General features: G+C 47.1%; 1 protein-coding gene across 4 annotated transcripts in view; it reads right to left on the reverse strand.

Moving 5' to 3' along the window:
* Positions 1-26037, reverse strand: part of RAB37 (RAB37, member RAS oncogene family) — a 66732-nt gene that overhangs the window by 9535 nt on the left and 31160 nt on the right. The window contains exons 1-5 of one of the 4 annotated variants that reach the window (XM_083430096.1): positions 13234-14452; positions 6954-7064; positions 2695-2736; positions 1819-1885; positions 690-742 (exon numbers count right to left, since the gene is read on the reverse strand). In XM_083430096.1, the coding sequence (XP_083286222.1) occupies positions 690-742; positions 1819-1885; positions 2695-2736; positions 6954-7061 (270 nt within the window). In that variant the 5' untranslated portion in view covers positions 7062-7064; positions 13234-14452. Of the gene's footprint in view, positions 1-689; positions 743-1818; positions 1886-2694; positions 2737-6953; positions 7065-13085; positions 14453-26037 lie in introns of those variants that run through there. The other 3 variants (XM_083430095.1, XM_083430097.1, XM_083430094.1) reach the window with 3 other exon arrangements.

The raw sequence follows: 26037 nt of genomic DNA on the forward strand, positions 1-26037 counted from the left end.
GGGAAAGCAGGTAGAGGCAAAGCCTGCTGAGTTGGCTCCATGAATGAGCTCTATGCAGAGAAAACCCTAACACACCTTATACCTGGGCTGCATGCGGTGCTTTGAAGTCCCAAAACGGGGACTTCAAAGCACCCAATCACCTTCCGTAAGGCGATTTGACCCATGATGCTGGGATCTGATAAGGATCTGGTCCCTGGAGCCAAAAAGGTTCCCCACTCTCCTGCCTGAATCCCTATACCCCACCTTCAACCAACTCTAAGTATGTGTAACAGAAACAAATGCATATGTTTCCACTGCTTGCCCCACTGTCCTTTCTGCTGTCCTCGTTCCTCAACTCCCCTATATAAAATTGAGACTGCAAGCTCCCCAATCAGGTTCCTAAAGAATTACCAGCTTTTCAACTGCAGCTATGCTTTGCTCAGCCCTTTGATGTGAAGGTGATAAAGTTTTATCTCCTTGCTGTGAAAAGATCCTGTTGTTTTCTGCACATCAAATTGTGGGGCTGATACAAAAGAAGCCTAGCCTGGGATTTCCCTTTCCATTTCTGGCTAGCTGGCAACCCTGAGCTCTTATCTTGATGCTTTGATGAGCAGAGGAAGGTCTGGGCAAGTCGGGATAAGCAAGGGCTGTGGGATCATCATACTTTAGCACCGGATCACGTGGTTCAAATGCAGATGTTAAACACCCACCCGGATATTATCAAAGGACATTTTGCTGGTGATGTCATAGAGGAGGAGGAGTGCTGCAAGACAAAAAGAAAAACGTTTGTTTCCCTCCCCCAAAATGATCATGTTTTATTCCAAGTCAAACCACTGGTCCGTGTACCCCAGTATATTATATTCATTTTATAAATTTATACACCGCTTCATTGTAAAAAGATCCTCAAAGTGGTTCACAAAGAGACTCTGCGGACAGCGAACCTACCACCCTCCAGATGTTGTCAGACTCCAGCTTCCATGAACCCCTGTCAGTGTAGCCAATCAGTCGGGTGTAATGGGGGCTGGACTCAAGGACAGTTTCCCCACTCCTTTTTTATAATAATTTTTATTAGTTTTCAATTACAGTCCAATAATTGCCTCATTATAACAATGCCAAATGAGAATACAATTACTAATACCAATCATTCATATACCAAACTATATAATTTAGGTGTGTCCCATCCCCTGCCCCGGTGTGCTAGAATTGATGGTTTGGTGATTTTCTTTAGTTCTGTGTTCCAAAAGTTTATTAATTTCTTTTTAAAAAAATAATTTTTATTTATTTTATTTTCTCATAACAATTATTCAGTATCATCATTTAACATATATTTTTTGCTTTCCCTCCTCCCTGTTGACTAACCCTGACTTCCATTTCTGGTTTGTTACAGCAAATGTTACATTCTGCTGTTTATCCAAAAGCTTATTAATTTCAATTACACTCCACTCAAGATAATCCCTTATACAACAGCTGCAATATGAACAACTTCCATTCGTATTGACACATTAAATGATTTACGAAACTACAAGTGCGGCACTCAAACTAAATCCTTATTCTTCCTGTGTGTGGCAATTGTTCTGTCCATCATGGACAGGGGAAATGCAGATTCCCCACTCCTGGTATACTTCGATTGGCAGCGACATGTCAAGGTTATCAGCCAGGGACACATTCCCAGCCTTGCCGCCTGCGATTCTTTTAATGGAAAATTACGGGGTCACATTTTACAGCCGAATTGCGAGCTGCACCACAATAATAATAGCATTATTACTGGATTCTAGCAACGAAGAGCTGCTCTGCTAAGAATACCAGCTCCGATGCAAGACACCCAACTGGAGGACGTACCCTGTGCGTCTCTGTAGTAGGCATGAGTCACGCTCCGGAACCGCTCCTGGCCTGCCGTGTCCCAGATCTGCAACAAGGCAAAGTCGGTAAATCACGAGAAAGACCTTCATGACATTGCATGAGCAGGAACCCCAATGCCAAGCGAGTGGCAGCGTAGCGGGAAAACACACATACACAAACAAAGCAAAACGATAAGGAACGGAACAGAAATTTTCACAGGTAAGGTCTGGATGGGTCCTTGCAAGGAGAGGGTTCTGCTGGGTTCTATCGAGTGGAACCCTGCAGGGTTCTGTGTCCTATAAAACCTGCATATAGGGCCAGATGTACACTCAGGTAGATGAATCAAAACCAAGAAATTAAACTGAGGCAGTGATGAAATTGGATGGTATGTAATCTGACCAACCTGTGGCAGGAGGCTGTTGGATTGCAGCTCCCATCACCCAAAACTATTTGCCACGCTCACTGGGGCTGATCGAGGGTTGTGGGGCCCACAGGTTAGCTACTTGTTTTAAAAGTTGTGTTTTATTTGTGGTCTTATTTGGTCATGTTTTATACAATGTATTATTTAATATGACATTGTGATTTTGAATTGCAGAGAGAAACAGGGCTTTCCCCATGGTGGTGCCCTGGCTGAGGGACGCCTTAGATAAATGCAATAAAAGGTCAGTGGGCAGAGAATAATACATCAGGAATCATTGGGTACCCAAACAACGGCATAATGAGAATTCATAAAACAATAATACACGTAAAGGGCTAGCACAGAGGCTGAACTCCAGCAGGGACAAACACCAACCCACGTGCATGCCAAAATCCCTCTAACTTATTTGGAAGAAGTTCAGGTGATAGGCAACATCAGTGTAATTTCAAGAGACCTACCTGCAGTTTCACCTTCACACCATCCACGGTCACCACTTTGTTCTGAAAGAAACAAAATTAATAAAAATAAAACCACACTAGTGTATAAAGCGGAATAAATGGCGGGAACTGGAAAGTCTGCTCTGCCTTTGCTTTTAGATACAGGATTCTTTACAGATGCACCTAATGGTCATCAGAAGGGGAGTTGCTCCAGGATAGATACCAGTTTTCAAAAGTTTAAAAGATAGATAAATGTTTCACAGGAACAGACACAGTGACTCTAATCACTGTAATCACACTGACTCTCTGGCGGTTATTGCTTTGATTGGCTGGGAGGTTTGATCAGCAGGGTGAATCTTGCCACTAGCAGCGCCCCCATTGTTCAGTGCCCCATTGAATGACCTTGCTATGGTATAAGGCAACTGAGTTGCATTCTTCCCATTAAGCACAGGACCAACACTATGAAGAACAGGCTAACCGTCTCAGTCGTTACCGTTATCCCAAGTCCACCAGTTGCCATTTCTTAGGAATGGGGAGCCTTTGCCCATCCAGATACTCACTGACCATTGGCCATGCTGGTTGAGGCTCATGGGATTTGTAGTCCAACAACATCCTGAAGGCTGCAAGTTCCCCATCACACTTATAAACGTTATGGAAGTGTAAAGGTAAAGGGACCCCTGACCATTAGGTCCAGTCGTGACCGACTCTGGGGTTGCGGCGCTCATCTCGCTTTATTGGCCGAGGGAGCTGGCGTTTGTCCGCAGACAGCTTCTGGGTCATGTGGCCAGCATGACTAAGCCACTTCTGGTGAACCAGAGCAGCGCATGGAAACGCCGTTTACCTTCCTGCCGGAGCGGTACCTATTTATCTACTTGCACTTTGACGTGCTTTTGAACTGCTAGGTTGGCAGGAGCAGGGACAAAGCAACAGGAGCTCACCCCGTCAAGGGGATTCGAACTGCCGACCTTCTGATCGGCAAGTCCTAGGCTCTGTGGTTTAACCCACAGCGCCACCTATGTCCCTAGGGAAGTGTAGAGCAATGCATTAACCCCAACTCATTAACCCAGTTAATATCAATTGCTTCCATCAAACTACTGTTGGTGCTTATTTGTAACTACTGAGAATGGGAAGAATCTGCTAAAAAACAGTAGAATCATAGGAGAGTTGGAAGCTCTCTGAGGGATATTAGTCCAACCCCCTGCAATGCAGGAATCTCAACACAAGGTCCCCCATCCAGTTTGAAACCACACTAGACTCTGCTTAGCAGTTTTATTCCTGCACCACTAGTCATGCTGTGTGAAAAGTATCTTGCAAATTTGATGGGTGGAATAAACTGGCATATGGCACATCCTGGAAGGGACCATATAAACAGAAAGTCTCACATCCAGGCCACCTATTCTGGGGGAGAGGAATGCCCAGATTCCTGGTGCCTGATACCAACGCATTGAGATCTGGAGTCAGGAGGATACATTGCTGTGCAATGGAAACAAGCCAGCGAGCAAATCTGATCAGTTTATCTGCAAATGAACGGCACATTTGCTCGCCTGCCACTGTCGCCTTAACTGAGGCTATGATCAGGAAACCGCTCTGCCGTTCGGTGTGGGAACCTTTCTACGCAGCTACCCCAGCTACATCGTTCCCAGTGGCCCTGGGTGAACCAGATCCACTCTGGCCCAGATGAGCAGCAGCCACTGAGAACAATGCAGTCCTGCACCGGAAAAGCTCGGTGAGAACATTCTCCGTAGTCATTGGAAATAATAGAAGCAAACCATTAGGGCTCAGCATGCTGCTTTAAGTGGTTCTCGAGTCCTGTAAGAGATGTTTGGTCACGAGGTATTCTCCGCTTTCTCTTTCTTGCATTAACAATGATCCATGATATAAGGCCACCCATAGATTCCCCTCTGCGTCGCCCGCATTAGGGTTACAAGGCAAATCTGGGGCTGACAATCATCTTCTAAAATACAGCTCCTTCTCTAAAACAGCATAGATCCAGACGCTTGCAGTCTTGCACTGCATATTATAGTCACGTGCTATTGGAAAGCAGCCATAGATTAGGTAGACAGGGCCTGACTTCATGTTATGAGGACTGATGCAACCCCAGCCTCATCCAAGCAGAAATTCACGGTGACATTTGCTAAACGAGTCTCACATTTCTTTTACCCAACGCCCCTGGAGAGTTGCATGGGAGTCCGCAACAGCCACACATCCTCCGTGACACAGATTTAGCCCCCAGAGGATGGCGTGAAAGGATCTCCCCCTACTTAAGCGGAATCAGAACCCGAACATTGTTCGGGGCGTGAAGTAGCACCCAGACACCTTTCCAAATCACTGTCTCTTCTTTGGGCTCATCCACACTTCCGCTTGCTCCAGACGCAAAGGCAAAAACTGCTTGGACCCAAGTCTAGGAAGCACAGGAGCAAAAAACTGCTTAGACTCATGCTTTCTAGGCATGAGAGAAGTGGAAGTGTGAAGCCGTGCAAGGCCAACATTACGGATGACTCCGATATCTCATTCCTCATAATGCGTTTCACAAAATGTGGAGACGGGACATCGCTCAGTGGCTGAGCATCTGCCTCGCGTGCAGAAGGTCTTGGGTTCAATCCCCGACATCTCCCCTGCCTGAACGCCCACCCCCCCACAAGAGCAGCAGCCAGTCACTGTAGACAAGACTGAGCTATATGGGCCAACCGTTTGATTCAGTACAGTCATACCTCTTGTTACGTTTGCTTCAGGTTAAATCTTTTCAGGTTGCGTCCCACAGCGACCCAGAAGTAACGGAATGGGTTACTTCCGGGTTTCGCTGCTCGCGCATGTGCAGATGCTCAAAATGATGTCACGAGCATACACAGAAGTGGCAAATCGCGACGCGCAGACACGGGTTGCGTTCTGCTCAGGTTGCGAACGGGGCTCTGGAACGGGTCCTGTTCACAACCAGAGGTACCACTGTACAGTGATACCTCGGGTTACAAATGCTTTGGGTTACAAACGCTTCAGGTTACAGACTCTGCTAACCCAGAAATAGTACCTTGGGTTAAGAACTTTACCTCAGGATGAGAACAGAAATTGCGCGGCAACAGCGGGAAACCACATTAGCTAAAGTGGTACCTCAGGTTGAGAACGGTTTCAGGTTAAGAACGGACCTCCAGAATGAATTAAGTTCTTAACCTGAGGTACCACTGTAGAAGGCACCTTTGTATGTTCTACGTTTCTATACCAAATTATGCATCCAAAGAATGCCGAGATAATACAAACCGATGATACCAATCCTGGGAGAAGTGAGACTGATGAGAAATAGCACATCTAAGACTAGCTAGTTGAGGCAACATTTCCATTCAGTACCTTTGTCTTAACAAAAACAGTAATTTTCTGAGGAATGGTAATGGGAAGCACCCCCCTAGTCATCATATGCATGGGCATAGCCAGGATTTATGTTGGTGGGTGCATGCTGCTGCCGCTGCCCAGGACTCCCTGCTGTGAGCCTGAAGGGCCCTGCCCTGCCTCTCTCCACCCGGCTTGGGGTGGGGCCTGACAGGCTCCATGAAGGACTGCTGCTGCTCGACAGAGAGGGCTCCTTTAGCTCCATTAGAGGCACCAGAACAAGGTACAGGAATCCTGTGCCATGTGGAATAGGACAAATGCATGCGCACATGCTATTTCTGGTGCAATTCCGGGTTGGATGAGGACCAGAAATAGATTGTGCGCATGTGCATGGGCCTCCTCCGACCTGGATGTGCACAGGAAATAACGCTTGCACACGTGCAAATAAGGCTTGTACATGTGGAAATAAGGCTTGCACATGCACACAAGCTATTTCCAGTGCTCCTCTGACCCGTGCAGCGCAGTAAAGTTAAGAGCGGGTGGAGGCAGTGGGTGGTGGGGGTCGCCGCAGGCCGGATAAACAAGTCCCTCAGGCCTTATCCGGCCTGTGGGCCTTATTTTGGGGACCCCTGACATAGAGGGAACGGGGTGTTTCCTCCCCTGCTACTATCCTAGTGGAAATCCCCTCCCTGCTCTGCAGTTGGTCCTAATGGGAGCTATGCATTCCCATCACTACCAGCAGTGTGTATGGCAGAGGGGTGGGGGTAGCAATTTTAATTGGGATCACAGCTGAGGAGGAAAGGGTTAGAGAACCCCTCCCTGCATGCTACAACCCCAATCACATAAGATTACATTTTTTAAAAAAAATCTATGCAATTAACATAATCTCAGTAGGGGCAGCCATTCCCTGTGCTGTAACAGAAGCATCTCTCTGCATTCGTTGGCAGCTGCAGTGCTCTCACCCGGAAGTCTATGCCGACAGTGGCTATGAAGGTCCCAGAGAGGAAGGCCCCGTCTTTGAACTGGATGAGGAAGCAGGTTTTCCCCACGCCTGAATCTCCAAGCAGCATCACCTACAACATGGGGTGCAAAAGCCCATTAATAGTGCAAGGGACAGCACGTACCTTCGGTGGGAGCTGGGAAGTCGATGGGAAAGAGGAGGAGTAGGAGGAAGAGCTGAGTGCTCTGATGTCCAGGGCCTGGGCAGGGATGCCAAGCTCAAGTGAGCACAAGAGCAAGCTGCTCTTTGCTGTTTCAAGAGTCAGATTCACTTCCTGGCTGATTGCTTGGCTCCTGGTGTTACATAACCGGGCCAATGCCCTATTGTTTTGAAGACCTATTTGAAGTTCCACTTAAATAAGCTTCCCCCCTGGAGCGCTAGATGGTGGGGAAATCTAATCTAGCAAGCCAGGAGGTCAGCCAACAGCAGCAAAACAATCACAGGAAACCTTAATCTCCACTCTCGTGTTAGCTCCCCCATCAGACTTCTCTGGGTCAGCCTCACAATGTTGACAGTGGCTATTCCTCAACATGGGACACGTGCAACAGAATGCTGTCAGCTCCTTGAAACCTGTTTGCTTCCCTCCTGCCTTAATGCTACTGCTATCCATTCTGAAGGAAATCAGCCCTGAGTGCTCACTGGAAGGACAGATCCTGAAGCTGAGGCTCCAATACTTTGGCCACCTCATGAGAAGAGAAGAGTCCCTGAAGTTGGGAAAGATTGAGGGCACAAGGAGAAGGGGACGACAGAAGACAAGATGGTTGGACAGTGTTCTTGAAGCTACCAACATGAGTTTGACCAAACTGCGGGAGGCAGTGGAAGACAGAAGTGCCTGGCGTGCTCTGGTCCATGGGGTCATGAAGAGTCGGACACGACTAAACGACTAAACCACAACAAAGCTTGCAAGCGATGGTCTGGGGCTTTATGACCAAGCCATGGTCCCTCTGGGTTCACAGTAGGAGGCAGTATGGCTCTAAATACCACCTGCTAGGAATAACAGGCAGGCAGAGTGCTGTTGCATTCAATACTAACTTCTGAGCTTCCTACAAGTATCTGGTGGACCACTCTGAGAAGAGGATGTTGCGCTAGATGGACATTGCCCTGATCTAATAGGGATCTTCTCATGACCTCCCAAGAGGTCCTAAGAAGTCTTCCTACCTTCCATGCTGTCTCAAGAACTGTGCATTGGGACGTGTAATCTGTAGGTGAGCAATCTTGAGGGGCACCAAGCCCACAATTCTCTGCAGTTCCAGGCCTCTCTTGCACATTTGTAATCATCTCTTCTTTCCCAGGATGACTAGAAGGTTATAAACCCTCTTCCCTGACTGGTTGCCCTCATTTCCATGACTTCTACTACTATGAACAACCGATGGAGCTGTGCAGGGCCACATATTTAACTTTGGTTTTGAATGTTCTGCGTTTTTTTATTGCAGACAACAAGGCTGTGTGAGGCTTACCTCCATATAAACTGTCCATAGGACCAGTTTACCCAAGACATATCTGTGATTTCAAAGAAATTCCTTACTAGGGTCAGTGCTGCTCCTGCTCCTACTACACTCCTAGGGTTTGTTCATTGCCTTAAACAAGCAAGTCCCCCCCCCCCACCATCATGAGCAAATACAGTCTCTGTAAGCTCCAAGCCTTTGTAAGCCCCTCAAGTAATCTGCAATGGCCCAGCTGGAAAACAACACCTGCATCTCAGGTCTTCTTTGGCTGGAGCCAGATTTGTCACTTATATATATGAGCAGGCTGTGATTAGGGTCTCAAGTCTGTTTACAGTAAATAGTCCCTTCGCTCTCTTCCCCTTTGTCTGTAGAATGTCCCCTAAAAGTCAGTGCGGCTATAAATGCACATAGGCTCCACCAGGGCTCACAGAGGCTCCACTATGGCTTGAGGATCTCCCAGATAAACACCTGAGAGGTACCATTACAGCACTTTACCCAGGTGATACGTGTCATGAGCTAACTCTGTTTGATCTGGGACTCCCCCCCCCCCAGCCGCCTCACCCATGTTGCCAGATAGCTGAGCAAACACGCAAGCCAGCATCCACTCCTCCTAAGCAAACAGACCTCAGCTTAGAAGTCCTGGTTTTGTTGGCAGCTCTGGGTCCATTTTTTACACTGGGGAGAGAAAGGTGTTATCTGAGCTGTTTCTGAGAAATAAAGAGGAGTCTTCTTTGTGGCATCTTTAAAACTTATTTCCCGAGGGGGGTAGCTGGCTAGTCTAATGCAGCAGAAGCAAAAGAAGAAGAAGAGGAGGAGGAGAACAGAAAAAAGTATTGTCTCTCCCTAAAGACTAACAAATTTTATTATGGCATAATGGGCTGCAGTCCATGAAAACTTATGCTATAATAAAATCTGTTAGTTTTTAAAGTGACACAAAACTCTCTGTTGTTAAAGACTAATAGTGCTAATATCATCATCATCATCATAACTTTTCTTGCACAGGGTTCAAAGAGGCATACAAAGTTCTCCTCCTTCCTGTTTCATCCTCTCAACAACCTTGCGAAGTAAGCTAGCCAGCCTTTCTCAACCTGTGGGTCCCCAGGTGTTGTTGAACTGCAACTCCCATCACCGCAGCTAGCAAGGCCAGAGCTCAGGGATGATGGGAGTTGTAGTCCAACAACATATGGGGACCTACAGGTTGAGAACTGCTGAGCTAGACTGAGAGACAGTGGCTGGCCCAAGGTTTCCCACTTTCACGTCTGAATGGGGATCTGAACCCAGGTCTTCCCAGGTCCTACTGAACCCTATCGTAAGCTTTCATGGACTACAGCCCAGTTTTCATCCAGTGGTCTCTAGACCACGGGAATTTCTGTTGCAATAAACCTTTCGTTAAAAAAAAAAAAGACTTCCTTTCTTGCGTTCCCAATGTAACAGACTAACAAGAGATGCACCCCCACCCTACCCCGGAATGTGTCCTTTGAAAAATGTCGATCAGCAAGTGCTCATCCCCCTATAAAGAATGGCTCTGCCAGTCTACTCTGAGATAACAGCAATCTCTTTTCTGTCACTAGGGGACAAACCTGCAATCAGATATGTCAGCAGCCCTTGCAGGAAAAGCAAACAATGAGGTCAAGACTTTTGAAGTGTCTTCCGAGCTGCTCCTATTCCAAATGGATACAGCCCCGTTCCCCAAGGCACAGATTTCCACCATGAGTAGGAGGCATGCTTCACATTCACACATTGCAGAATCTATGAGGACGACTTGTCCATGGGGGAGCCAAACCCCTGGGGAGCCAAAGAGGGGAAACCACCCGAAAGGTTTGAGGTCACTAGCGTGTGGGTTGGTGTGGCTCAGTGAGAACCATAGAATTTTGAGGAAGTTCAGAGGTTGCCTGAAGTAGAAGCCAGGAAATGGCAAGAGGCAATGCAGAAGGAAATGAGCTCAATGGAATCTCTAAGTGTGTTCTCCATCACAACGCTACCAATAGGCAAGTAGGCTGCGAGCAGCCGCTGGGTTTACCGTCTTAAACCCACAGCAACCGGAGAACCACAGTACAAGGCTAGACTGGTAGCCAGAGCGTTCACGCAGCCAACACATCAGCACACGCTGTGTTTTACTCTGCTACAGTCCGGAGAAGCTGAGAGGCAGCAGACGTGTACCGGACCTCATATACTCCACAAAACCCCTTTCATTTTTAATGCTTATTGGAAGGAGGCAAGTTCCAGAGCACCAACTTGTGCAGAGAAGGGTGTAAGCAGGGAGTTGGGTTGGGGGCTGTCATCGTTTTGCTGTCTCTGTAACACAGGGGTCGCCACTTTGGTGCCTGTGGGCATTCATGTGCTTGCAGAGGCCTTTCCTGGTACCCGCAATGCCCCCCTCCATTAGACTAGAAAGAAGCAATAGGTTGTGGTGCATGTCTGGTTGAGGTGTGTGGTTCTTCAGCTTGCAAATGTGCAAAGACTTGTAGAAGGTCACGGGCGATGGGAATATAGTGCGAGTGTTGGGGTTTGCATTGTCAGACATCTGCCAGGGCCTGCAGCCAACCTCCAGGGATCCTTGACTTTGCTTCTACTCCTTTGTGCCACTGCCTGTTCAGCTGCCCTCTCCAAGCAAGTGAGCAGCAACAGCTGCAAGTCACTGGCCATGAAAAGTGATCACAGAGAATCAAAGAACTGCAGAGTTGGAAGGGACCGTGTGGATCATCTAGCCCAACCCCTGCGACGCAGGATTATTATTATTTTGCCCAAGTTGGGGCTCAAACACACAACCCTGAGATTAAGAGTCACATGCTCTACCAACTGAGCTATCCCATGAACTGGCCCTTTGCATGGCTTCCACTACTGGTGGGACTGGTGGGGCAGAAGACAGGGCAACACTAAGGAGGCAGCTGGCAGGTAGTGCCTCGACTGGGTGTAAGAAGGAAGGCAGGCAGGTGGGGAGCTGGCTGAGGGCTGGCCGAGGTTGGCAGGCAGTGCCACATTTCCTCATGGGAATCAGCCTCCCCTGACCTCCGCGTTCAAAAGAGCTTCAGCTTACTAGAGGCTCACCAGAATCCCCGGACAACAAAAGACCTGGGCCTTGCCAGGCTTGCAAGGCAGGCTATTCATCAGCCTTCCAATGCTACCGTTTTTCATAGTGAGAGTGGCTTGTCAGTGGCATCCTGTGAAGGTGAAAAGACAGAACTTCCATTCCCCCGTTAGCTTTTCATGGTTCAAAGCTGACTTTGTATGAAATTGACAGCAAAGACCAAGCTGGACACCTGCAAAGAACTCCTTGGAAAGCCACACTGAAAAGCTTTGACCAGCGCCCAAATCTGTTACCAGAGGATACTGCTGGCTCTGATTATTTGTCTGTTAGCAGTGTTCCTCAACTGAGTGCTGGGATGAGGAAAGCTAATCTACTGTTAACGACAGCAGCTAAAGGGCTCTGCAGTTGATCCCAGTGACCTCGCAGGGAGTATGTTCTCCTCATCGCTGCAGCAGAGAGGTTTCCCAGAGCTCAAGCCCCTGGGCTGGGGAGAGCCATGCAGAAGCTGCATTTGAGGAAGCTAACCCCTTTGCCCTGCAAAAAGCTTCTCTCTGTCTCTCTCCCTCCCCCTGCCGCTGCTTTCATTCTGAGAGATGCGTCTCCTGACCAACCTCCCCACAAAGCCCACTTTTAGCAGCTTCCTCCGGGTGCGGTTTGAATAGGAACTGCTCTGTTGAAGGAAAGGAGAACGCTGCATTGCTGTGTCAGGGAGATTCATTTTAAGTTGCTCTAGAACGAGAAGCTGACAAGCACCCCAACCTATAAACAACTTGCTATGATGTCTAAACGGTGGCAGGATTTCACCTCAGTCAGAGATTGGCAGGGCCTCTGCAATCAAGGCTTAGAAACCAACCAGTGGCTGTTTTCAGTGTCATTTGCAAGCTCAGCCACCTTTCCTGACAGAGTGGTGGAAGTCGGGTGACAAGTAGAAATCCAGGCTGGAAAAGCAGCACCTGTTGAACTTCTGCCACCGGTGCAAGTGTTAAAACTTTTAGCAGGCAAAATGTACAGGAGCCAGGGCACTCCGTTGTACAGACTGGCAGTTGATTCTTACTGGCAATGGAGCAGAGTTCTCCCTCATCCACCGGAGGGCAGCAGGGCAGGCCATGTGGCTCAAACAGCACTGCCTGCTCTCTGCCCTATAGCATCTGCACCTGAGGCAGCTACCTCACTGGAGATCCTAAAGTCACCGCTTCGTTTTTAGAATGCAGGAAGGAGAGTGCCTTTGAGCACATGCAAATTTACTTTCCTAGTCCCCAAATGGCTACAAGCAACCTCCACACATCTGGGATGTCTTTCTAAGCAGGGTTGAGTCCCTCCGGCACCTTTCACTTTAGAAGCTGGCGGGGGGCAAGAAAGGCAGGGTGCTGCCCAGGGGTGCTGGCAGAGTGGGACCCAGGCAGGAGAGTTTCAGAGCTGGAAGGAGAACGACCAGTGAATAGAGGAAACTTAAAACTATGTCCCGGAGAGAGTGGGCACGCCATGCGCGCCACGACGAAGGCGAGAGGGCAGTGCCCGCGTCCCAATAGCGGAGCCCCCCTCCCCTCCGGCAGCCCCCTCCTCTTCCCTCCCCGCCACACCCACTCGCGCCCCCTGGCGCCCAACCCGAGCAGGCTCCGACCTTGCCGGCGACGTCGTAACTCCCGCCCAGGGAAGCGGCTTTTCTCAGCAGCGGAGGCGCGGGGGTCCCGTTGCGCGCGGGAGGGGCGCCTGCCCCGTTGCTGATCATGGTGGCTTCAGTCCCCGGCCGGGCAGGGAGCAGGAACTACCTGCGAGAGGCTGGCCAGCTCTGGCCACGCTGCTAGCGCTGCCGCCGCCGCTGCCGCCCCTCCCCGGCTGCCCGCAGAACCGCCCCTTTCCAAGCCCCGAAGTGGCGGCCGTTGCGCTCAGGAAGGAACCGACGGGGCGAGTTCCAAAGCGGCTCACGGGACAGGGCCGGAGCCTTCCCCGCGCCCAAGTCCCGCCGGCGCAGGATTTACTAACTTTACGCACACGTTTTGTCTACCTCCCTTATTAAGGATCGGGCAGCGGGGTAACTGCTGAGAGTGGCTATGGGGAGACGCCCCCTTTCCCACGCTTCTTTCCAAATAGACCCCGTGAGTGGGAACTCTACGGATCTAGGATCATTCCTGGCCCTTGCATTCAGCATCACCAAGAATGATTGGAATAAGCACCACTGTTTGGCACACTTGCTAAAGAGCCAAAGTTCCGGAGAAACTGGACCCTGAGACTGAATGTGTTGGGTGATTCCCCATTCTAAGATCAATTGGTTTCCGTGAAACTAAGCAGCATTTAAAACACAAAGCCTCTTCCATCTAAAATCCACAGAGGCACATCTTTTCCATCAGTTTGACCTCTGATCTCCACGGATTTTTATTTTAAAGACTTTGGTTACATGCAGCATGACATTTAAACAATATCTGAGAAAGAGTAAATTTGATTCCAAATGAATTCTCAGATTTCATTCAAATCTTCTCTAATCTGAGGAAATCCAGTAACAGAACAAAGTGTGTGTGTTTCTGGAACTGCCAGGAATTCCTTGCTCAATTTGCACAGCAGTAAGGGATCGCCTTACCTAAACAACATCCTTATCTAACATCTCTTAAGTGAAGTTCTTTTCTTTTTACAAAATCATGCTCATGGGAATTGCAGAACACAAGGCCTCTGGCTAGAGCTAAAGGCATTTATTCTACCCAAATATCACCAAATCTGCAGCTGGTGGAAATCAATTCTAGATTTATGATCAGAACAACCCCTTTCTTCCCCTCCCCATCCTCACCAGGCTGACGGAGAAGAAGATTCCTTGGGTGGAAATTGCTTTATATTTTCAGATCCCTGGGATTAAACAGAACCTGGAGATTGCCTGAGACAACTCTGAGGCAACAGGTCTCCACAGAACACTTGTATTAAATCTGTTAACCATTTTGTAGTTCCTTGGAAAAGAACATGATAAAATGCTTGCAATGTAATAAAATAAGATGAATATGAAAATAGTCAATGCACCAAAAGAGACATAATTCAGCTCTGTGAAGTCACAAAATCCTGAAAGGTGCCAAGTCATGAAACAGATTTACTGCTCCCTGGGAATTTTGTGGGTGGGTCAATAATGGATAATTTCTCCACAGTGTTTGTTCTGTTGTTTCAGCTGTCAAACAATGTCTACATTAAAGAGGAAATAGTGGCTTGCCAGTAGCATGCTATCGCCTTTTTGTCAGAGAACCCCCTCTTTACCTGTACAGTGGTACCTCGGGTTACAGACGCTTCAGGTTACAGACTCCGCTAACCCAGAAATATTACCTTGGGTTAAGAACTTTGCTGCAGGATGAGAACAGAAATCCTGCTCTGGCGGCACGGCGGCAGCAGGAGACCCCATAAGCTAAAGTGGTGTTTCAGGCTAAGAACAGTTTCAGGTTAAGAACGGACCTCCGGAACGAATTAAGTACTTAACCCGAGGTACCACTGTATCTATTTATGTATTGATTTTCTCAATTCTCATTCATGATATGCAGATGCTTCAATTTTTGATACAACCAGAGAAGGAAGGGAGCTACATACAAATACTGAAAGCTTTAACTTTCTTTCCAATAAAATAAAAAATGTACTTTTAAAATAGTAATTTAAAATCTGCACATGTTTCATTGAAATGATAGAATACGCAAGCGCCACATTCCTTCCATTGGAATTTTCAAATTATGGTTTTATCACGTTTGTGTACTTGCCCTTCTTCCAAGGAGCTCAGTTTTATACATAAGGAAGTTCCATGTTACCCACTCAACTGCTCTGTATGGAAAAGTGAGTGACTCATCCTGTTAACTGAGTGAATATTTAAACAGAGGTCTCCTCTGTCAAACTCTAATGCTTTGTTCATCATACCAACCTGGCCCCTAGTTTGGCAATTCAATGAATGCCCCAACCATCTTAACTCCCGCAGAGGACATACAGAGAGAATAGCATTTTCTTTCCTATATTGGGCTAAGTGGCCATGGGTGGCTAACCAGTGATCCTCAAGATATTATTGGACTCCAACTCAAATCATAGCCAATGGTTAGTCATCTGTAGCCCAGCAGTATCTGGAGGGCAGCCAGTTAGCCACCTCTGCCATAGGCAGATCCACATGGACTATGTACCGTATTTTTTGCACCATAACACTCACTTTTTTCCTCCTAGAAAGTAAGGGGAAATGTCTGTGCGTGTTATGGAGCGAATGCCTGCAGGTGGTGGTGGGGATCTGCTGCAGTCGTGAGCAGAGGATCCATGGTTCCCCTTCCTTCCCTCCTCCGTGGTTACAAAGCATGGATCCACATGGATCCTCAGGATTTTTGCATTGGGCTACTCCAAACTCACTGTCAGATCACATGTCTGTGGCCACAGCATGAACCACAAAAATCATATATCCACTATTTCGTTTAGAATATTTTTTTTCTTGTTTTCCTCCTCTAAAAACTACGTGCGTATTATGGTCTGGTGCGTATTATAGAGCAAAAAATACGGTATTTTGTACCATTGTTCTTATGAAACTCCACCCTTACTCTTAAAGGGACAGCAACCAGGAGGAGATCATCTTCTTTGAGAACTACTAGGTTAAGTAGTAGACAAGCTTCAGCTGTACCTCCCACCTAGAGGCTGATGAAAGATCAAAAACTCTGGAGCGTGTATTATTTTTAAATACTATTACTTTAAAATAAAATAGTGTTATTTTTAAAAACAACAACCTTCAATCCTATTTCTCTCTCCAAACAGACTCAAGACAGGTAACAAACAGTAAAACAAACAGGATACAAACAAACATAATCCCTTTTTAAAAAAAACCTCTAACACATACCCAAATTAATAAGTCAACAGTATACTTAACTAATAATTCTGTCAGTTGCAGTTCTGCCTCTCAACCTCCTCTATGCTAAAAGGGCAACAATGAGACTAAGGTGGAAGCAAAGAAGCCAGGGCAACCCCCTGGACTGGTTGTAAGGCAGGTAGCCTTGGACTTAGGTTGGTGGGGCAGTGCCTCACTGGCAAATTGGGTCCTATTGGCTACTCTGTGGGTTTCCAAGCGATATCATTCTGGCGTTCTTAGAGCTGCCTATATTTGGTTTTTCAGATTAAAGTTTTGCAAACACATATCCAACATACAACATAAAAACAAGATTCCAAATAATCACCTGGACTTCCCTCCTCCCCTTTGTGGGTCCTATTTTTAGCCATTTCCTCCTGCATCTTTTATATTATAATAATCCAAAACTCTTACATCTTCATTATGTCCAAAATTCACAATTAAACGACAGTGGTACCTCAGGTTACAGACGTTTCAGGTTACAGACGCTTCAGGTTACAGACTCCACTAACCCAGAAATTGTACCTTGGGTTAAGAACTTTGCTTCAGGATAAGAACAGAAATCATGTGGCAGCAGCGGAGACCCCATTAGCTAAAGTGGTGCTTCAGGTTAAGAACAGTTTCGGGTTAAGAATGGACCTCCAGAACGAATTAAGTACTTAACCCGAGGTACCACTGTACAAGTGTTATTCCAATCCTACTAACAATTTTAGCTGTTTACAATGGTTCTTAAGATAAATTATAAGTTTCCCCCACTCCTTAGGGAGAACATGCCCTTCTACTAGTTCCAAGATTATTGCAGAGCTCCTGTGAAGTAGCCCCACACTTAATCTCATGTTTGACTAGGAATCAGAACCCATCCATAGTTCTCTAAAACCAGATCAGCTTAGACTTGTTTGCAGATCTGCCTCCTAACAATTTAGATCTTGTTGTGCAAATGAGAAGTTGCAACGCAGAAGGTCAGGTTGGGTTTCTTAGGTTATGTGACTGTCAAAAGTAAATCCATTTAAAGAAATAAATAAGCAGGGAGAAACTATGTGCAGTTCAAAGTGACAGTGCCCTCCTATACGTCTCCTCAGAAGGAAGTCCCACCGGGTTCAATAGGCCTTACTCTCATGTAGGAATGCAGTTTAAGGTTTTTTTCCTAAGTGTGCAGCAATGCCCTGTCCTTTATCCAGAAAGTAAATGGTGCATGGAAACATAAGGAGATGGCACACACAGATATGTTCCGTTCACGCATTTATTTACTTATTTTTGCTTGTCCGAGCTACTCTCCAGGTCTCCAAGACCTTATATTTAGCCCTGATTCCCCACTACCCTTCACTAGAAGAACCTGTATTTCCGGTCTCTGTACCAATGCCGCAGAAAATATTCGAGAAATGTAAAATGCATCAGATCAGGAAAACTGAATGTAGATTATAGTTCCTTTGGCACGGGGTGTTTGAAACACCCAAAACGAGTGAAGGCTTCTCATAGGCGTTTCGCAAGCGGCAATGATGAAGGAATCCACAATGCAGAGAAAAATCTATGGTCTTCGCACTGAGCCTGCAAATTGTTTTCTTGCAGTTTCATGAGAGAATAGTAACTTTCTGCTCCTGACACCTGTGCAGCCAAGCAGGTGCTGAGTTTTGCCCAAAGGCTTCGTAACCCTGATACGGAGTATGGCAAAACTCTGTCCTTGCAGGGCAGGACAGCTGAAAGTGAGAAGGTACAAGGAGTAACATTTTCTCTTTGCCAGTTCAAGGCATCGGGGTTGAAGGCCACATGAGGTTACCAATGGCTCCTAGCCATGATGGCTTGGCTCTGCCCCCACAGTTCAAGGCAGTAATGCTTCTGAATATCAGTTGCTAGAAACCACAGTGTCTTTGTGCTCAAATCCTACTTGTGGGTTTCCCGCTTGAAGGAGCATCTCCACCCCATCGTTCTGCCTGGACACTGAGGTCCAGCGCCGAGGGCCTTCTGGCAGTTCCCTCACTGCAAGAAGCCAAGTTACAGGGAACCAGGCAGAGGGCCTTCTTGGTAGTGGCACCCGCCCTGTGGAACGCCCTCCCACCAGATGTCAAAGAGGAAAACAACTGCCAGACTTTTAGAAGACATCTAAAGGCAGCCCTGTTTAGGGAAGCTTTTAATGTTTAATAGGTTATTGTATTTTAATATTCTGTTGGAAGCCACCCAGAGTGGCTGGGGAAACCCAGCCAGATGGGCAGGGTATAAATAATAAATTATTATTATTATTATTATTATTATTATTATTATTACTACTACTACTACTACTACTACAGGCATCTGGTTGGCACTGTGACCACATGGGCTATTGGACTGATCCAGCAGGCTCCTGATGCACCATGGCTGGAAGGGGACGGGTTTTCTTCTTTGCCTTAGGCGGTAAAATGTCTCGGGCTGGCTCAGGATTGTGAACAAATTAAATTGCGATTCTTGACATAGGAACTCAATGGTTCTGGAATGTGGCTCAGGACTGAATATGGATAAATGGCAAAGAGCTGCCCTTAAGAAAGAGTTTTTTATTTTATTTCCCCCCACTAGATATCCTTTATGAGAGCAAGCAGCCGGTGTTTAAAATTCCACCAAGCCCTCTCCCCTAGTATTTATTTGGTTTAGCTGTTGAAAGATCTTTAGTGTGGTTTTCCAAGTAGCTAATAATAATAATAATAATAATAATAATAATAATAATAATAATAATTTATTCATACCCTGCCTATCTGGCTGGGTTTCCTCAGCCACTCTGGGCGGCTACCAACAGAATATTAAAATACAATAGTCCATCAGACATTAAAAGCTTCCCTAAACAGGGCTGCCTTCAGATGTCTTCTAAAAGTCTGGTAGTTGTTTTCCTCTTTGACATCTGGTGGGAGGGTGTTCCACAGGGTGGGTGCCACCACTGAGAAGGCCCTCTTTTCCATCACATGCATCTCCTTCTCCCCATCTTATCTTCACATCAACCCTGGGAGGTAGGCTAGGTTGAGAGGATACAACTGGCCCAAGAGCACCCATGGCTGGGTCTCTCAGGTCCTAGCCCAACTCTAATTAATATTAGGAAGCTTCTTGGCTTACAACAAATGGGGTGAGCCAGGGGAGTCTTCTAGCTGTGTCAGGTAAAAGGGGAAATTGCCTTCATGGTAGAAGAAACCTCTAAGAGCCTTGCCAACTTCATTTTTAATTGTGCTTTAAAAAAAACCACAGATTTAATCTCTTGCAGGCGTGGGGGGTGAAAGCATGACAGTGAGCATTTTGAATTATAGGCATGTTTGGAACAAACGCTGCTAAGACCAGTAAATATTTAAGGAAAAAACATTCTGTACTGCTGAAAGCTTCCTTGACAGTACAGGGCCTTTTATTCCAGAGACGTGTGATTTATTAGATTTTGGGGCTTGTGGGTTGGCTCGTTGCCTTTTTATTGGCTGAACAACACTTATTTTCATTTTACCGCCTGCTTTCTACAATCAACAGGAGAGGCTCTTTTCTGTGTTCCACATAGCGTGGATGGTAGCAAGGGACAGGCTGATTTTATTTATTTTTTGAATATTTTGCATATTTTAAATAGTTGCTTTCAATTGTTTTTAGCAATAATTTTATCATTTTATTCTTTTTGTAAACCACTTTGAAGTTTTTTTTTAAAAAAACAATCAAGCGGTGTATAAATTTTATGAAATGTATGAATGAATAATACCTTCAAGCAAGTTGAAAACGCAATTCTCAAGATCAAACCCTTTTTGCCTAGAAGTGCCACAAGGGGGCAGGCTTGTGCTTCAGAGCCTCTCAGAATTTATCCTATACAGTGCTGTATATTTTGATAGCCAACTCATTCTGGGAGCAAGGAACCTCATGTAACCGAAACAGCATCTTCCTCACACTAAAGGAAGATATCAGCAGCCTTGGGGGAAGTCTAAGGTTTGCAAAGTTTACTAAAACAAATTAGAGGCAAAAACACCCCAATGACAGCTGAACATGCTTAGTAACTGCTGAACAATGACTAACTGGGGTTGGAAGAAAAACCTGGGGGATGGGGGGGGGGGAGGTTTAAGGAAATTAAATGGAGTTTTCCTGAAAAGGGCACAGTTGGCTAGCATCCTGAAAAGGAGCACTCCACACATTTTCTTCCAGGTCCTATGTGTTTTTTTGACTGTCTCAAATAGCAGCACTTCTGCAGAAATGAGTCATGGTCCTTTAAAAAGTAACTATTTAATCAATTCAATTAATAGTGACAACAGCTTTTGCATTCTACCATAACTTTTTCCAAAAATGTTCTTCCACAGGGAAAAAATATTTTTGCCAAAATTACCGCTCCCTCTAGCAAGCAATCTAATCGTACATTTGTTGCAAATTACTCTGCTGATTTCATTCCCTTCACTCAGCCAGAAAGGGGAAAGGTCTCTCCTTTGTTAGGTAAAGGTAAAGGGACCCCTGACCATTAGGTCCAGTCATGGCCGACTCTGGGGTTGCGGCGCTCATCTCGCTTTACTGGCCGAGGGAGCTGGCATACAGCTTCCGGGTCATGTGGCCAGCATGACTAAGCCGCTTTTGGTGAACCAGAGCAGTGCACGGAAACACCGTTTACCTTCCCGCCGGAGCGGTACCTATTTATCTACTTGCACTTTGACGTGCTTTCAAACTGCTAGGTTGGCAGCAGCAGGGACCGAGCAACGGGAGCTCCTACCGTTGCGGGGATTCGAACCGCCGACCTTCTGATTGGCAAGCCCTAGGCTCTGTGGTTTAACCCACAGCGCCACCCGCGTCCTCCTCTCCTTTGTTACTTTTCATCAAACAGTAAGACAAGCAGTGGGTAAAGGTTATGAAATAGCCATTTATAATTAACAATCCTGGAGTGACTCCCGTGACCATATCAAACAAGAAAATACGACACATATCATATTTGGAATCTGGGTGACCATAACAGAAGAAATCACCTACAAGCGGATTGTGAACATGGAACATTTACACTGTTTATGCAGTTATGGGAATTGGTGCCAGGGATGGTGGCCTTCAACAGATAGGTCCAAAAAGCAGTTCCCCCTGGCCTGGTGCCATCCAGATGTTTTGGACCACAGCTCCCATCAGCCTCAGTCAGCGTAGCCAAGGATGGAGGGACATGCATCCCAAAACATCTGGATGGAAGGACACCAGGAAATGCTTCTCATGTCACGTCACACATGCCCCTGGTTTTTGAAGAGGCCTTCTTCAAAAAACTGTGGGATGTGAGAGCCTACAGCTATGAGGCATTTCACAGCAGTGGCGTAACGTGGGTTGCTGGCACCCGGGGCTGGGAGGGAGGGAAACAGATAGATCACACATGCACATTCAACTATCTAACAGCATCCCCAGGAGATTGCAACCACAGAGATAATAAAGGAATAGTTGTTCCATTGTCTGGAAAGGCCACTTCCTGGTTTGCATGAAGAAGCTGTTTTCAACGAAGCCCAGCGATGTATTTGCGTAGCTGTATTGAGGCGGACGCGGGTGGCGCTGTGGGTTAAAGCCTCAGTGCCTAGGGCTTGCCGATCGAAAGGTCGGCGGTTCGAATCCCCGCGGCGGGGTGCGCTCCCGCTGTTCAGTCCCAGCGCCTGCCAACCTAGCAGTTCGAAAGCACCCCTGGGTGCAAGTAGATAAATAGGGACCGCTTACTAGCGGGAAAGTAAACAGCGTTTCTGTGTGCGACTCTGGCTCGCCAGAGCAGCAATGTCACGCTGGCCACGTGACCCGGAATTGTCTCCGGACAGCGCTGGCCCCCAGCCTCTTGAATGAGATGGGCGCACAACCCTAGAGTCTGTCAAGACTGGCCCGTACGGGCAGGTGTACCTTTACCTTTTTTTATTGAGGCAGCACCAGGTGTTGAAACTTTCCACCCCTAACCATTTTTGGCGCCCCTGTGGCCCCACCCCACTCCATGCCACTGTTTCCCAGACCAACGCAAGAAGTGCCACCATCTTGGGCTGTGGAAGAGGAAGGTTACAGACCTGGCTGGTGTTCTGTGCTGTGCAGGGTGCCTCTGGGATGGGGCGATGTTTGCTCACAAGCAGCCAATGGAGCCCAAGGCTGAGTGGAATCCATCCAGGCAGGAGAAGAGGAAAGGCAGGAAGCAAAAGGCACGGACAAGGCGAGGAGGCAGGGCAAGGCAAGGCAAGGCAAGGCAAGGCAAGGCAGGCAAGCTAGGATCACAAGGGAGGAACACGGTGTGAGCAGCACTTAAGCAGGACTCCTCAAATGGCCAAGGGCTAGCAGGTGAGAGCAGGAAGCTGACACGTGACTTGACTCTAGCCAATCAGGGGCAGAGGGAGATGGCCCTCCGTCGCCCTTTCCTTCTCTGTCTCCCAATTCTTCCAGACCCAAGTGGTGACACATAGAGCAGCCTTGTTCTGGCCTAGGAAATGTTTGGCCTTTTGCTCAAGTCCTCTCCTGGGTCTGATGCCTGCCACGAAGGGCCACTGTACCTGTCATTCAGTGGCAAAATATACAAATATAATAAATTTTATTTATACCCCACCCTCCCCAGCCAAGACCGGGCTCAGGGCGGCTAACACCAGGTATAAAAACAATTGATTGAAATACAACTTAAAAACAAGATTTAAATGAGATGAAAAGATGAAAGCCATTTATGCACAACTAAGTGTGTGTGTGTGTGTGTGTGCGCGCACATCCTAAAAATGTACCTAGCTATGAAGGCCCAGGGACATCTCTGTGGTTGTTTCATTCCTTGCTCATGGTAAATGGATCATCTGGCTCATTTGGAATAAAAAAATAATAACATATTTATTTATTTATTTATTTATTTATTTATTTATTTATTTACTCGCCCATTTGGCTGGGCTTCCACAGCACCTCTGGGTGCCTTCCAACACATATAAAAACATAATAAATTGTCAAGCATTAAAAACTGTGGGGTGTTTTTAATGTTTTTTTAAAAATATATTTTTTTAATGATAGGAGGCCTCAGATTGTCTTCTTCTCCCCTAGGGGTCTCTTCGGAAAGTGAAGGGCCTTGAATAGTGGATGGTTCAGTAGTTCAGACTTTAAAAGGCCTATGTTGGAAACTGCCCTGAGTGACTGGGGCAATCCAGTCAGATGGGTGGGTAATAATAATAATAATAATAATAATAATAATAATAATAATAGAATAAAGTAAAGGTAAAGGGACCCCTGACCATTAGGTCCAGTCATTACTGACTCTGGGGTTGCAGCGCTCATCTCGCTTTATTGGCCGAGGGAGCCAGTGTACAGCTTCCGGGTCATGTGGCCAGCATAACTAAGCCGCTTCTGGTGAACCAGAGCAACGCACGGAAACGCCGTTTACCTTCCCGCTGGAGTGGTACCTATTTATCTACTTGCAGTTTGAGGTGCTTTTGAACTGCTAGGTTGGCAGGAGCTGGGACCGAGCAATGGAAGCTCACCCCGTCGCGGGGATTCGAACCGCCGACCTTCTGATTGCCGAGTCCTAGGCTCTGTGGTTTAACCCACAGCGCCACCCGTGTCCCTAATAATAGAATTGGACATCCCTATTTTTATCAGAGAAATGTTGGAGGGTATGAGCTTACCCTGCCAGTTTTAGAGTTGGTCACTCATCCTTCTCAAACAGGTTGACAGGAGGGAGATTTTTGTGCGTGCACACACACACACACACACACACACGGAAAGAACATATATAGCAGGTCACAGGATGGTTGCTGTGCATCATGGGTGCCTGGAGTGAAGACACTTTTCAGCTATCCACACATTCCGGGGTGGGAAGCAATGGCTGGCAAAGTGGCACAAATGTGCCTTCTGCCCTGTTTATCCCAGTCACTGGGAGAGCTTTGCATACGTCAGCACTGCTCTTATCACTTAGTTTTGCTAGGTGTGTTATTAAAGAACACCTTGTGTGTGGGACGCGCCATCGCGGCTCAGGCATGGTGTTGCTGCAAGATACCAAACAATGAAAAACAACGACGAGGTGCTTTTTTGGGGAGAGGCATGGCCTGTACTGAATACATCATGGCAGGAGCAGAAATAAGCCAATTAGAAAACCATTTAGCAAAAATCATATGTGCTTGAGGGGGCTTACACATGGCATGTGCATAAAAATCCAGGGTGCTGCTTCCGTTAAGGAAAAGGAGATTTACGAGGGGGCAAATTTTGGTAGACGTTTCTGCATGTGCGTGTGATGGAAAGTGGAACAATTTTTAGCTGCTTAATGAACTTCCCCTCCCTTCTCACCCCCTTCTCACCCGCACTTCCTTTGAATTTGCTCCAGACAGCTGGGGGGTTGGGTAGGGTGGCTGAGCAGGGGAAGGAGACGGCGCTCCATTGCGCACAAGTGGAAGTTGTTCCATGCATGTAATGACTTAAAGGAAGGTAAAGAGACCCCTGACCATTAGGTCCAGTCGTGGCCGACTCTGGGGTTGCGGTGGTCATCCCGCTTTACTAGCTGAGGGAGCCAGTGTACAGTTTCCGGGTCATGTGGCCAGCATGACTAAGCCGCTTCTGGCGAACCAGAGCCACGCACGAAAACACCGTTTGCCTTCCCGCCAGAGTGGTACCTATTTATCTACTTGCATTTTGACGTGCTTTCAAACTGCTAGGTGGGCAGGAGCAGGGACTGAGCAACGGGAGTTCACCCTGTCGTGGGGATTCAAACTGCCGACCTTCTGATCGGCAAGCACTAGGCTCAGTGGTTTAGACCACAGCGCCACCTGCAGCCCTATTTAATGACTTGGTCAGATACAACCCCCAGTTCCTGTTCCCCCAACACACAGAGGGCTGTTTGTCTTCTTGTGGGGCTCCAGGTAGATATTTGCAGGGGTAATATGCACCTGGAATGTTATTGGGGGGGAAGCAGTTTGCGGATGGCGATTGCAGTGGGAAAGGGCTGGGCAATGGGTAAGGTTAAGCAGCCCTTTCTTCAGTAGAAGTATCCATCATAAGTTACCTTAGGTCTTAGTCTGAATGGCCTTCCTTTCACCTATTCTCTGGCAAGAGACCTCCTCTTTTAGGGGAAGGGTCACAGCTCAGTGGCAGAGCATCCGCTCTGGATGCAGAAGGTCCCAGGTCGAATCCTGGCATCTCTACATAGGACTGGGAGAGATTCCTGCCTAAATTGCTAGGCAGCTGCTGTCAGTCCGTATGCAATACTGACCGTGAGAGACCAAGGGCTCAGTATAAAGCAGCTTCCTCTGTCCTCTGCTGCTGGGCTCCGTTTCGCTCTCTGTAATTTTATGCAGACAATGCCAGAGCGAGGGCTAAAGACCCATATGTCCACCCAGGCATTTGTGAGGGTTTGTGAGTGGTATCTGACTGGTTTGCTGTGGATTATAATGCATTCCATTGTATTTTCATGTGCTGATTTTATTGGAATGGCATTGTACGTATTGCTTTGTTGCGTGCCTCCCTAGTATTACTGATGATGAGTGGTACAGAAGTGTTTTCAATAAATAAACACACACACAAATTTTAAGTAAACAAACGTGTGTGTGTGTGTGTGTGTGTTGGTGCCTAAGGCAGAAAATGTGTGTGATGCTCCCAATGGTAAATATATAATAACAGACAAAATAATTGACAATGTGCTGCACTTTGATGGTACTACGCACGCACACACACACACACACACACACACACACACACACACATACACACACACAGACGCATAGCGATAAGGCAAGTGGAAGTCCTATCAGGGCTCATTCTTTTTCTTCTGTTTCATTACTAGCGGCCGGCGATGGATAGGGGAAGAATTGGACAGAAACTTTCCAATGTTTAA

Source organism: Podarcis tiliguerta, assembly GCF_965153285.1.
Source record: "Podarcis tiliguerta genome assembly, chromosome: 2".
NCBI lineage: Eukaryota > Metazoa > Chordata > Lepidosauria > Squamata > Lacertidae > Podarcis > Podarcis tiliguerta.